Here is a 14,817-nt window from a genome sequence, read left to right on the forward strand (position 1 = left end):
TTGTGTTCCCACCCCTCAGATGCATTGCTTTAGGACATCCCACATAGTCATTATTATGGTGCTCTGTGTCCCGTGATGTACGATAAAGAAAAACGGATTTTTAATTCAGCTTACCTGTAAAATCCTTTTCTTGGAGTACATCACGGGACACAGAGGTCCCTCTCCTCTTTCTGGGATCGTCATTGCTTGCTACAAAACTGAGGCACTTCCTGTATAGGAGGGAATATATGGGAGGAACCGTCTTACCATTGGTTGCCAGTGTCCAATCACCTAAAGGTAGGCGTATAACCCACATAGTCATTATTATGGTGCTCTGTGTCCCGTGATGTACTCCAAGAAAAGGATTTTACAGGTAAGCTGTATTAAAAATCAGTTTTTTTTCTCCTGCTTCTCTAAGAATTTCTGTCATCTACCGGCCCCCTGGACCAGTATCAACCTTTCTTGATGACTTCTCTGCCTGGCTACCTTACTTTCTCTATTCTAAAATCCCCACAATCATTCTCTGTGATTTCAACATCCCTGTTAGCTAATACTCCTGCTACTTCTAAACTTCACAGTTTAACCTCCCCATTTGACCTGAAGCAATGGATACAGGCTCCTACTCACTCCGATGGCAACACCCTTGACTTTGTATTCTCCTATCTGTGCACCCTGTGCAACCACTCCAACAATCATTTCCCTCTCTCTGATCACCACCTTCTTAATTTCACTCTCTCCCTGTCTTCCACCTCCTCTCCCTCCAACCGCCAAACGGTTATCCATAGAAACTTTTGCCACCTCAAACCATCTCTTTTCTGCTACTGACCACATTTATGACAAATTTTCACCCCCTGTCCGGCCCCAACTTAGCTTCTGTCTACAACAGCTCACTGTCATCCTCCCTAGACAAGCTCATCCCCCCTCGCTACACACAGACTCAGGCCCCAACCACTACGACCTTGACAAACAGATGACACCAGAAGTTTCAGAAAATGTAGCCACACTCTTGAGCACCTGTGATGTAAGACTAAGTCCCAGAAAGACTTCAATCAATATAAATCTGCCCTCCAAAAATACAATTCCTGCCTCCTCAAGGCCAAGCAGACCTATTTTATCACTCTCATTAACACCTTCTCATCCAGCCCCCGTCAACTTTTCTCTACCTTTAACTCTCTACTCCATCCTCCACTACCTCCACCCACTAACTCACTCCCTGGCCAGGAGATCACTAATCACTTCAAAAATAAGATTGATACAATTTGTGAGATCTCCAATGCACAGATATTTTCCCCATTTAAAACCCCATGTCCACAGGTACAATCATTACTTCCCTTATTCAACCCCGCTACTATAGACAAGGTTGCTAAACAGTTTTCTAACGCCCACCTGTCCCCTGGATCCTGCTCCTTTGCAAATGTTCCGGTCACCCTCTGGCGCCATTCTACACTCTCTAACTCACGTCTTCAACCTCTCCCTCTCTTCTTGCATCTTTCACAACTTTCTAAAACATGCAATTGTCACCCCCATACTTAAAAAGCCCTCACTGGACCCCGCCAATCTTAACAACTTATGGCCCATCTTCTTACTCCCCCTTTTCTCCAAACTCCTGGAACATCTGGTCTACAACTGACTGAGTGACCATCTGACTGAGAACAAAATTCTTGATCCCTTTCAGTGTGGATTTCACCCTAAAAACTCCACGGAAACTGCTCTCCTTAAACTCACAAATGACCTACTAATGGCTAAAACCAATGAACAATATTCTGTACAGCTACTCCTGGACCTCTCTGCTGCCTTTGACACAATGGACCACCCCCTCCCCCTCAAACAACTCCACTCCTTTGGTCTCCATGATTGTGCTCTTCACTGGTTCTCATCCTACTTATCCAACTGCACCTTTAGTGTTACTTATAATTCTACTCCCTCTTCTCTTCCTCTTTCTCTGTCAGGGTCCCTCGAGGTTCTGTTCTTGGATCTCTCCTATTCCCCATCTACACCTCTTCCCTGGGTCAGATGATAGCCTGCCATGGCTTCTAAAAGCATTTCTACGCTGATGACACACAAATTTATCACTCTACCCCTCAGCCCACTCTTTCAGTCTTCTCATATATTACTTATTTACTAACAGACATATTAGCCGGGATGTCACACCACTTCCTCAAACTCAATCTATCCAAAACCAAGCTCATAATTTTTCCTTTCCCACGTGCCTCTTTTCCTGATTTCCTTGCCAAGATTGATGACACAACTATCAACCCATCCCCGCATGCCAAAGTCCTAGGTGTAGTCCTGGACTCTGAACTACCGTTTAGGCCCCACATCCAATCACTGTCCAAATCTTGCCACCTTAACCTACGCAACATCTCCAAGATACGCCCCTTCATAACCAATAATATCACAAAGCTTCTAATCCACTCCCTGGTCATCTCTCGCCTTGACTACTCCCTCCTCATTGGCTTACCTTTACATAGGCCATCCCCCTTCAGTCCATCATAAATGCTGCTGCAAGGCTCATTCACCCTCAAACCGTTTAGTGTCTGCTACTCCTCTCTGCCAATCCCTTCATTGGCTTCCACTCACCCAATAAATTAAATTAAAAATACTAACAATAACTTACAAAGCCATTCACAACTCGGCCCCCAGCTACATCACTAACCTAGTCTCAAAATATAGGGATGTGCCGAAATTTTGGTGGCCGAAAATGGCGTTTTCGGCACTTTGCCTGAAAGAGAAATCACGCCGATAATGGCGCCAAAAATGGGGCGGGGCCCCATCCCTGGTGCCGCCCATTATGGGGGTGTCCTTCTGGCGCGGCGCAGTCCTCTCCTCTCTTCTCCTCCTCCCCTCCCTCCCTCCTCCCTGCAATCTCCGTGTGTCACGGAGCTTAACTACACAGACCGCAGTAACAATGTCCCACCTCCTGTGACAGACGGCACACTGATCCAATGGTGGGACATTGACGTGATTACAGGAGGCGGGACACACAGAGATCGCCGCTCTGATTCGGGAACTGGCAAGCTGCATGATGGGCACTGGCAAGCTGCATGATGGGCACAAGTGAGGCTGCATCTTATGGGCACACACGGGCTGCATCTGAGGGGCACACACAGGCTGCATGACGGGCACTGGCGATGCTGCATGACGGGCATGTACCATGTTCCCAGTCTCTGACCATCTCCTGTACCATGTTCCCAGTCTCTGATCATCTCCTGTACCATGTCCGCTAGGGGTGCAACGGATCAAAAAACTCACGGTTCGGATCGTTCCTCGGATCAGGAGTCACGGTTCGGATCATTTTCGGATCAACAAAAAAAAAAATCTCCCCCACTGTAATATCCACAATCTCCCTATTGGCAGGGTGTGGCAGAGTATTGGCAGGGTATTGGCAGACTATTGGCAGGGTATTAGCAGACTATTGGCAGGGTATGGCAGAGTATTGGCAGGGTATGGAAGAGTATTGGCAGGGCATTGCAGAGTATTGTCAGGGCATTTAAGAGTATTGTCAGGGCATTGCAGCAGGGTATTGCAGAGTATTGGCAGGGCATTGCAGAGTATTGGCAGGGTTTTGGCAGGGCATTGCAGAGTATTGGCAGGGTATTGCAGCAGAGCATTGCAGAGTATTGTCAGGGCATTGCAGAGTGTTGTCAGGGCATTGCAGAGTGTTGTCAGGGCATTGCAGAGTGTTGTCAGGGCATTGCAGAGTGTTGTCAGGGCATTGCAGAGTGTTGTCAGAGCATTGCAGAGTGTTGTCAGGGCATTGCAGAGTATTGTCAGGGCATTGCAGAGCATTGGCACTGCTGCCATCTGAACTCTCCCCTCCACTGTACAGATCAGTACACAGAGGGGAGAGAGGAACCGGTGTCATGACATGACGCCGGTTTGTTACAAGTGATCGCTCCGTCATTTGACGGAGCGATCACGTGCTAAACGGCCGCCGGGTGTACCAAGATGGCCACTGCTCCGGAGCTAGGCCGAAGCCGTGGCCTTTCCTATGGCCGAGGCCACAGAGCGCTCCACGGATCGCGCGTGTCCCGTACGGATCAACCTCATCGGATCACGGATCGATGATGATCCGTTGCACCCCTAATGTCCGCAGTCTCTGACCATCTCCTGTACCATGTCTGCAGTCTCTGATCATCTCCTGTACCATGTCCCCAGTCTCTGATCATCTCTTGTAGTGTGTCTGTAGTCTCTGCCCATCATCTGTAGTATGTCTGCAGTCTCTGCCCATCATCTGTAGTATGTCTGCAGTCTCTGGCCATCATCTGTAGTATGTCTGCAGTCTCTGACCATCTCCTGTACCATGTCTGCAGTCTCTGATCATCTCCTGTACTATGTCTGCAGTCTATGACCATCTCCTGTACTATGTCTGCAGTCTATGACCATCTCCTGTAGTATGTGTGCAGTCTCTGACCATCTCCTGCATAATATCTGCTAGAGGTGCACCGCATGGAAATTTTGCTAATACTTTTAGCAATGTGTTATATAAAAATGTATACATTTTATTTAAAATATATAATAATATTTTTTAAAACAGTAGTTTTCGGTATCGGTCATATTCGGTTTCGGTTTTCGGCCTAGTGTATTTTTCATTTTCGGTATCGGTTTCGGCACCAAAAAACCCATTCGGTGCACCCTTATCAAGCTACCAACCTAATTATTCACTTAATTCCTCCCAAGACCTCCTGCTCTCTAGTTCCCTTGTCACCTTATCCCATGGTCGCCTTCAGGACTTTTTTTGAGCTTCTCCCATCCTATAGAACTCCATACCCTAATCTGTCTGACTATCTCCTACTCTGTTTGCTTTTAGATGACTCCCGAAAAGACCCTCCTTTTCAGAGAAGCCTATCCTGCCCTCACTTAACATCTGTACTTTTCACTGTATAATAATACTAAATGTGTTCCCATAGGGGCAGTAGTTCTTGAATGTACAGCAACCCTCCTATTACCCCCTCACATCCACATCCCATTATTGTGTGACGAACACCATCCAAATAATTCTTATTTTCATTTCCCAAAGTTATCCGTCTACAAGGAGACCTGTATAGATCAAATGATGGCACCAATGAAGATGGAGGAGCATCAGAGCCACATGACTGAGAAGATACTAAACCTCACCCTGGAGATCATCTACCTGTTGACCGGAGAGGTGAGGAGTAGGGATGAGCCGAACACCCCCCTGTTCGGTTCGCACCAGAACTTGCGAACAGGCAAAAAATTAGTTCGAACACGCGAACACCGTTAAAGTCTATGGGACATGAATATGAATAATCAAAAGTGCTAATTTTAAAGGCTTATATGCAAGTTATTGTCATAAAAAGTGTTTGGGGACCTGGGTCCTGCCCCAGGGGACAAGGATCAATGCAAAAAAAAAGTTTTAAAAATGGCCGTTTTTTCGGGAGCAGTGATTTTAATAATGCTTAAAGTGAAACAATAAAGGTGTAATATCCCTTTAAATTTCGTACCTGTCATTTAAGTCATTTAAAACTACTCGCGGCTATTCATGAATTGCCGGTCCGATAATACACATAAAAGTTCATTGATAAAAACGGCATGGGAATTCCCCACAGGGAATTTTTTTTTAAAAATTACGTGGGGGTCCCCCTAAATTCCATACCAGGCCCTTCAGGTCTGGTATGGATATTAAGGGGAACCCCGGCCAAAATGTTTTAAAAAAATGGTGTGGGGCCCCCCCTTAAAATCCATACCACACCCTTCAGGTGTGGTATGGATTTTAAGAAAAACGGCGTGGGGTCCCCCCAAAAATCCATACCAAACTCTTATCCGAGCACGCAACCTGGCAGGCCGCAGGAAAAGAGGGGGGGGGGGCGAGAGAGCGCCCCCCCTCCTGAACCGTACCAGGCCACATGCCCTCAACATTGGGAGGGTGCTTTGGGGTAGCCCCCCAAAACACCTTGTCCCCATGTTGATGGGGACAAGGGCCTCATCCCCACAACCCTTGCCCGGTGGTTGTGGGGGTCTGCGGGCGGGGGGCTTATCGGAATCTGGAAGCCCCCTTTAACAAGGGGACCCCCAGATCCTGGCCCTCCCCCCTGTGTGAAATGGTAAGGGGGTACAAAAGTACCCCTACCATTTCACAAAAAACTGTTAAAAATGACAAGAGACAGTTTTTGACAATTCCTTTAGTTAAATGCTTCTTCTTTCTTCTATCTTCTATTTTCCTTCGGTTTCTTCCTCCATCTTCTTCTTCTGGTTCTTCCTCTGGTGTTCTCGTCCGGCATCTCCTCCGCGGCGTCTTCTTATCTTCTTCTCCTCGGGCCACTCCGCATCCATGATGGCATGGAGGGAGGCTCCCGCTGTGTGACGCTTCTCCTCTTCATCTTTTTCTTCATCTTTTCCTCTTCATCTTTTCCTCTTCATCTTTTCCTCTTCATCTTCTTCTCTTCATCTTCTTGTCTTCATCTTCTTTTCGGGCCGCTCAGCATCCATGATGGCATGGACGGAGGCTCCCGCTCTGTGACGCTTCTCCTCTTCTGATGGTTCTTAAATAATGGGGGGGGGAGCCACCTGGTGACCCAGCCCCCCTCTGACTCACGGGGACTTCCCTGTGGCATTCCCCGTGACGTCAGAGGGGGCGGGGTCACCTGTTATGTAACCCCGCCCCCTTCTGACGTCACGGGGAATACCACAGGGAAGTCCCCGTCAAGTCCCCGTGCGCCAGAGGGGGGTGGGGTCACCGGGTGGCCCCGCCCCCCATTATTTAAGAATTGTCAGAAGAGGAGAAGCGTCACAGAGCGGGAGCCTCCCTCCATGCCATCATGGATGCGGAGCCACCCGACAAGAAGATGAAGAGAAAAAGATGAAGAAAAAGATGGAGAGAAGCGTCACACAGCGGAGCGGCCCAAGGAGAAGAAGATAAGAAGACGCCACGGAGGAGATGCCGGACGAGAACACCGGAGGAAGAACCAGAAGAAGAAGATGGAGGAAGAAACCGAAGGAAGATGGAAGATAGAAGAAAGAAGAAGCATTTAAATAAAGGAATTGTCAAAAACTGTCTCTTGTCATTTTTAACATATTTGACAGTTTTTTGTGAAATGGTAGGGGTACATTTGTACCCCCTTACCATTTCACACAGGGGGGAGGGCCGGGATCTGGGGGCCCCCTTGTTAAAGGGGGCTTCCAGATTCCGATAAGCCCCCTGCCCGCAGACCCCCACAACCACCGGGCTACCCCAAAGCACCCTCCCAATGTTGAGGGCATGTGGCCTGGTACAGGCCAGGAGGGGGGGCGCTCTCTCATCCCCTCCTCTTTTCCTGTGTCCTGCCAGGTTGCGTGCTCGGATAAGGGTCTGGTATGGATTTTTGGGGGGACCCCACACCGTTTTTTTATTTTGGTGCGGGGTTCCCCTTAAAATCCATACCAGACCTGAAGGGTCCCACGTCATTTTTTTTTTTTTTTTAAATTTTGGTTCGGGGTTCCCCTGTGGGGAAATCCCATGCCATTTTTATCAATGAACTTTTATGTGTATTGTCGGACCGGCAATTCATTAATAGCCGCGAGTAGTTTTAAATGACTTTTTTTTCCTTTGAAATGTAATTTTGCTGTCAGACTGTTCTAAACACGGGAAACATGCGCCCCTTTACAGGCATACTATAGACACCCCCCAGGTACGAAATTTAAAGGGATATTACACTTTTATTGTTTCACTTTAAGCATTATTAAAATCACTGCTCCCGAAAAAACGTCCGTTTTTAAAACTTTTTTTTGCATTGATACATGTCCCCTGGGGAAGGACCCAGGTCCCCAAACACTTTTTATGACAATACCATGCATATAAGCCTTTAAAATTAGTTCTTTTGATTTCTCCCATAGACTTTTAAAGGGTGTTCCGCAGCATTCGAATTTGCCGCGAACACCCCAAATTGTTCGCTGTTCAGCGAACTGGCAAACAGCCGATGTTCGAGTCGAACATGAGTTCGACTCGAACTCGAAGCTCGTCCCTAGTGAGGAGGATTCTGGGAGGTCACATGACATCACTCTTATCTCTATTAATAAAACACAGACCTGACCGGAGAGGTGAGGAGGATTCTGGGAGGTCACATGACATCACTCTTATCTCTATTAATAAAACACAGACCTGACTGGAGAGGTGAGGAGGATTCTGGGATACTAACATGATCATTCTATTGATTCCCCAATACAGAGATTTCCTCTTGTGAAGTCAGGTGATCATATGACCATCACAGTGCCTCCATGTGACTCCCTAAAACCTGAGAGACACAACATGCAGAAGATTCTACAAGTCACCAAGAAGATGACGGAGCTGCTGACAGGAGAGGTGAGCGGTGCTGGGAATTCTTTTTTGTAATTGTATTTTTATTGAATTTCGCAAAAATAAAGAAGTTACATCCATTGTATTTCACAAAACAATAGAGGAGAATAGTCACTGGTTTGAATTACGCAACCATCACAAACAGCATGAAAAGGGTATATAGGTATTACAGCATGAAGAGGGTATATAGATATTACAGCATGAAGAGGGTATATAGGTATTACAGCATGAAGAGGGTATATAGGTATTACAGCTTGCAAAAGCCAATATATATATACTTGGAAAGTATATGCAGTAAACTGAAATAATTCAGAGCAACCCTCAAAGTGCTGGACTTTATGGAATAGATCCAGTTTGTCAGTTAAAGTGGAAGGCCTCACACTAAAATCTCTACATCTACAGATATCCATGATCTAACACTAACCTATCTAGCCCTGTAAAGAGGAAACCAGTATGCATACCTTTTTGAAACCACTCCAGTCCGGTCTCCAGCGGTGAAAGCTCTGCAGAGGTCACAACCAACAACAGCTGTGAAATGAATGGGAAGTGACGTCACCCATAGACTTACTAGGGGGCTTCCATTGTCGGCTGCCTCCTCTGCACTGGTCTCCACAGCTCAGTGTGGTACCGGACTGGAGCGGCTTCAGAATAGGTATGTATACTGATTTCTTCTTTGCAGGGCTATCTAGGTTAGTGTTAGATTGTGGATGTCTATAGATGTAGACATTTTTAGGCTGGACTTCTACTTTAAGGTTGTGGTGAGATCTCCAGGCCTCGAACCATAGTTATAGTATGTATGAATTGGCTATGGGATGGGTGGGGGGAGAAGTAGAAATCCAAAACCTAGAGATTGCTCTTCTAGCTGCTGTTAAGATATGATTGGTCAACTTCTATGATTGTTTAGAAATGTCTAAAAAAGGTAACCCCAGAAGGTAGTGGATGGGGTCGTCAGTCAAGGAGGCATCAAGGAACTTTTCAAGCATGGGCTTAAATTAAAGCCAAAAAAGCTGAAGCTCAGGATATGTCCATAGTAAGTAAAATAAAGAGTCTCATCTCCAGCAGGAGTCGGGTAAAGGAGGATTAGTGGCGTGGAGCACCTCAGAAGTCTTTTACCAGTCCATCATAATTTTATAGGCATTCTCCCTATATACCACACATCTGGAGGATTTAGAATCCACATTCTCTCCCAAGGTTTCACAGGGATGGGGCAGTGGAGATTTTGGGTTCACTTCCATGTATATAACGGGAGAGCCTTGTGTAATAGTTTGTAGATGGAGGATATGAGGTGTAGTTGGTGTGGGCCTTGGATTCATATGTGCTCAAATTTAGTTGGGCGGTCTAAAGATAAATAATGGAGAGAGGGTGGAGAAAAAAAGCTTACATTAAAGATAAGAATAAAAGAGGTTATTGGGAATATGGTGCTTAGTGTGGAATTCCCCAAAGGGTCTGAGTTTGCATGTAACCAGATCTACAAAATGACACCACTTAAATCTATTGGTTTCAGCCCAGGGCAGGATTCTTCCATAGGACCGGGAGTCTGGGATTGAAGGATTATACAAACGGTTAAGCAGGGGAGAACATGGTGAAGAAAGAAAATACCGTGTACGACATTTTTTCCATATGGACAACATAAATAGCATAGGGGAGGAGGAGGATTGTGTCAGTGGAGAGGACATGGAGGAATCAGCTGACCATAATAAAGAGCATGGGTGTGTGGGGTAGATGAGTCCAAATTCTATTTTAGACCAACAACTGGGTGGGTGATGGACAGACCAGGACATAAAAGTGCAGAGCTGGGAGGCATAATAATATTTTAACAGGTTTGGTACTCCCAGACCGCCCCTCGATCCAAGCGAAAGCAAAGTAAAATTGTGCTATGTAATGGGTCTTATGGTGCCATATACATTTAACAGAATTAATTGGGAGCAATTTCAGCTGAGAAAGAGGGACTTGGACTGGGAGAGTCTCAAATAGGTACAGCGGTTTGGGGGGGAATTAACATTTTGATGACATTAACCCTGCCTAGCCAGGATATAATATACAGTAAGTACCCCACTAATTCAAGGATAAATGTATGTCTCAAAACAAAAATAGTATTTTTATAACAGCTTACCTGTAAAATCCCTTTCTTGGAGTACATCACAGGACACAGAGCCACAGTAACTACTGTATGGGTTATATAGGCACCTTTAGGTGATGGACACTGGCACACCCAAGTCAGGAACTTTAGTTTCCCTATATAACCCCTCCCCTTGCCGGGAGTACCTCAGTTTTGCAGCAAAGCAATATACGTGTATTAAAAGAGGGGAGGGACCTCTCTGTCCCGTGATGTACTCCAAGAAAAGGATTTTACAGGTAAGCTCTTAAAAAATATTATTTTCGTCATCGTACATCACGAGACACAGAGCCACAGTAATTACTGTATGGGATGTCCCAGAGCAATGTTATCTGAGGGGAGGGGACACCAACAAAAGTAGGGTGCCATCAGACCTGAGGACCTATACTGCTGCCTGCAGCACACTGCGCCTAAAGGTGATATCCTTATGCCTTCTTACATCCACCTGATAGAATCTGGTGAATGTATGGACTGAAGATCAAGTTACGGCCTTGCAGATTTGAGCCATGGAAGCTTGGTGATGCACTGCCCACGAAGCACCAACAGCCCTGGTGGAGTACGCTTTAATTTGAAAATGTGGAACTTTCCTCTTCAAACCATAAGCTTGAATAATTACTTGCCAAATCAATTTGGCAATAGTGGATTTCGACGCTGCCTGTCCTTTCCTAGGACCTTCAGGCAACACAAACGGTTTTCCGAAGCTGAGCAGTCGCCTTCAAATAGATTTTGACTGCTCTCACTACATCCAAAGAATGCAGTGACTCTTTTTCTGTAGAACAGGGTTCTGGAAAAAGTGAAGGTAGAAAAATATCCTGGTTTAAATGAAAACCTGGAACTACCTTTGACAGAAAGCTAGGATGAGGATGCATTACCACCTTATCCTTATGAATGATTAAATAAGTCTCTTTACAAGAAAGAGCAGCCAATTCTGATACCCTTCTTGCAGAAGATATGGCAACCAGAAACCAACTTCCTTGTGAAAAGAATCAAGGGAGTATGTCGTATTGGCTCAAAAGGCTGTTTTTGTAAAACCGACAAAACCAAATCCAAGTCCCAAGGTTTTAAGGGTGAACTAACCGGCGGACTTAGCCGTGTCACCCCCTGTATAAATATCAGATATCACTGAGCCTGAAAGCCCACGACTCTTCAGAATGTGGGTTTCAATAGCCAAACCGTTAAATTCAGCATTTGTAAGGTAAGATGGAACACCGGTCCCTGCGATAACTTGATTCTGCAAAGAAGTCGTGGTAGCAGCAGATTAGGAGGGAATGCATAAATCATGCGAGTGGATCCCTTGTTCTTGACACAAAGTTGTGGATTTTGTTGTTTAACCTGGAGGAAAACAGATCTACGTCTGGGATCCCCCATCTTTGGCATATAGCCTGAAAGATGTCGGGGTGAAGGGACCATTCCTCCGGGAACAACTGCTGGCGACTCAAGTAGTCCGCCTGCCAATTTTCTACACTTGGGATGAAGATTGCCGATATGCACGGCACATGCTTTTCTGCCCAGGTTAGGATATGGTTTACCTCTCTCTGATCTGCATTACTTCTGGTGCCCCCTTGGTGAATGACATAAGCCACTGCTGTGGCATGGTCGGATTGAATCCTAACAGGACAATTCCGCATCCTGAATGTCCAGGCCCTTAGGGCTAGGCGCGCTGCCCGAAGCTCTAGAATGTTGATGGGCAAGGTCCTTTCAGTTCTAGACCATTTCCCTTGGACAGTCGCCTCTTCCAGGACTGCTCCTTAACCCGCAAGGCTGGCAGCTGTTGTTACCACCTTTCAGGTAACTGGTACGAAGGGTTTCCCCTTCTGCTGGTTCTTGGATATCCTCCACCAACTGAGGCTCTGGCGTACCTTTGGCGACAGACGCATTGGAAAACCTAGCGCTTGGACCCCCTTGCTCCAGATATACAGGATACTGTTTGCAGCAGTCTCGAATGAGACTGAGCATAGAGAACCGCTTTGAATGAAGCCACCATCTTTCCCAACAACCTCATGCAAAGGCGAATATAGGGACCCTTCTTTGCCCTGACCACCTGAACCAGCTCCTTTACGGAACTGATCTTTGCCTGGGGTAAAAACCACCGTCTTCTGGGCTGTATCTATAACCAGACCCAAGTATTCTTAGTCTTCTTAATGGTTTTAAAGAAGATCTCTCTAGGCTGAGGACCCAACCTAGGTATTCCAAGTAGCTGATTGTGGCGACCATGCTTTGGTCTAAGCGAGCTACTGACCTGTCTATCAAGAGCAGGTCATCTAGGTATGCTACAATTGTTATACCTTGAGTCCAAAACTGGCCAGAGGGAGGGCCAGAAGTTTTGTAAACACCCGAGGTGCAGTAGCTAGACCGAAAGGCAAGGCTACAAACTGAAAGTGAAGTTTCTCTACTTCAAAATGCAGATATTTTTGATGAGCAGGGAAAATAGGCACATGCAGGTATGCATCGCTGATGCTGACTGATGCCAGAAGTTGGAGACAACAGATTGGATTGATTCCATGCGGAAAAAGCGGATATTCAGGAACCGGTTTAGATCCTTGAGATCTAGCACGGGTCTGACATCCCCATGGCACCGTGTAAAGGTTTGAAAAAACCCCAACCCCTGCTCCATCGCGGGGACCGACATGACCCGTTTTGAGACAAAAGTAGGTCCAATGCTTGAAAAGGAGACTTCTTTTTCGCTGGAGGAAAACAAGGAGACAGGAAATCTCGTAACTCTAGGTTTGTAGCCTAGAGCTACTATGGAGACCATCCATCTGTCTCGAAATTCCTCCTGCCAGACACTTGAGAACTGCAGAAGTCCCCCCCCCCCACTCGAGCGAGCGGGGGCGCCCCTTCATAAGAGGCTTTAGCGTTCTGTCTTGTAGGTTTCTTCCCCAGGCCTTTTTTTGTCCCTAGGGTTGACCTGAGGTCCTCCTGAACCCGACGGTGGTAGACACCCCTGGCACCGGAGAAAGAGCCTGTTTAAATGAGGGACGTTTTACTCCTTTTCTTAACTGGCAAAAGGGTACCTTTCCCCATCCCCAATCAGCCTTTCACCGAGGAAATGAAAACCAGCCAGGAGCTTTTTGCATGGTGCTTCGGCTGACCACTTTTCAACTTTAAGATTCTACGGATATGCCGCAACCCAAGCGTAAAGCGAGAGGTTTGCAGAATAGAATCTCTGATTGCATCAATTGCAAAACACAAAGCCCCTGGCAGCTTGGCTAAATCCTGGGCCTGCTGTTCAGGGAAAACCTTGAGCACTTGTCTCAAATGGTCTCCCAGGGACTTTAATGCCGCGTACACACGGTCAGACTTTTAGTCTACAAAAGTCCGACGGACGCCGACGGACAATCCGATCGTGTGTGGGCTTCCCCAGACTTTCAGCGGACTTTTCTAGCCGCAAATCTGAAGGACTTTAGATTTGAAACATGCTTCAAATCTTTACGTCGTAACTATGCCGGACCCAGAAATCCGCTCGTCTGTATGCTAGTCTGACGGACAAAAACCCACGCTAGGGCAGCTATTGGCTACTGGCTATCAACTTCCTTATTTTAGTCCGGTGTACGTCATCACGTACGAATCCATCAGGCTTTTGTGTGGTCGTGTGTAGGCAAATCCGTTTGTTAGAAAGTCTGCCGCAAGTCCGTCGAAAGTCCGTCGGACGGGCTGTCGGACTTTTGTAGCCGAAAAGTCCGACCGTGTGTACGCGGCATAACAGGAATTCCAATTTTTCATCAGATGGATTCCTAAGCATTTGAGTATTGTCAACCGGAAAAGTTTTACAATTGCTGTTATACTCCACCTCTTAGTAAATTTTTTCCTCCATAGGGTAAAGTGTTGAAAACTTTTTTAGGAGAGAAAAAATGCTTATCTGGGTGATCCCACCCAGAATTAAGGATGAGCTCTGGCGTGTTCGCATGCTACACGTGCCGAGCCCGCCAGAAAGTCGGCACGGCGCAGCGCTAATCACAAGCAGTGAGACATTTCCCGATGTGCGGCTGCAGAGATCAGGAAATGTCTCACCGCCTGTGATTAGCGCAGCGCATTGCCGACTTCCTGGCGGGCTCGGCACGTGCAGCATGCGAACACGCCTGAGCTCATCCTTACTCAGAATACATAAGCTTTTCCAGCAATGAATGGACAGGAAAGGCACGCAAGCTTTTAAAAGTGGAGCGGACCATTTCAGTAAGAGATTGCAGCAGCAATTTCTTAGCTTGTGAAGCTGAAGAAGGTCCTTCCCCACTTGATCCCTCAGAAGAGGAGTCATCGGCCGCTTCACGGTCCCCTGCGGGGGGTTCCTTTTTTGCACGAACTGTTTTATGAAGACTCACTTTGTTCACGTTGGAACTGTATTACATTAATTGGATCGACTTGTGGCTATTTTTATAGCGTTTCTGCACTTTTTTGCACTTTATGCAATTTTTGTTATTGCATGCTAAAT

General features: G+C 46.5%; 2 protein-coding genes across 2 annotated transcripts in view; one reads left to right on the forward strand and one right to left on the reverse strand.

Annotated features, from left to right (window-relative positions):
- Positions 1-14,817, reverse strand: part of LOC141121838 (uncharacterized) — a 165,621-nt gene that overhangs the window by 98,954 nt on the left and 51,850 nt on the right. The window lies entirely within an intron of this gene.
- Positions 1-14,817, forward strand: part of LOC141121880 (uncharacterized) — a 38,939-nt gene that overhangs the window by 8,285 nt on the left and 15,837 nt on the right. The window contains exons 2-3 of the mRNA XM_073611637.1: positions 5,000-5,128; positions 8,144-8,278. Coding sequence (XP_073467738.1) covers positions 5,000-5,128; positions 8,144-8,278 — 264 coding nt within the window. The remainder of the gene's footprint in view (positions 1-4,999; positions 5,129-8,143; positions 8,279-14,817) is intronic.

Source organism: Aquarana catesbeiana, unplaced genomic scaffold (assembly GCF_042186555.1).
Source record: "Aquarana catesbeiana isolate 2022-GZ unplaced genomic scaffold, ASM4218655v1 unanchor233, whole genome shotgun sequence".
Classification (NCBI taxonomy): domain Eukaryota; kingdom Metazoa; phylum Chordata; class Amphibia; order Anura; family Ranidae; genus Aquarana; species Aquarana catesbeiana.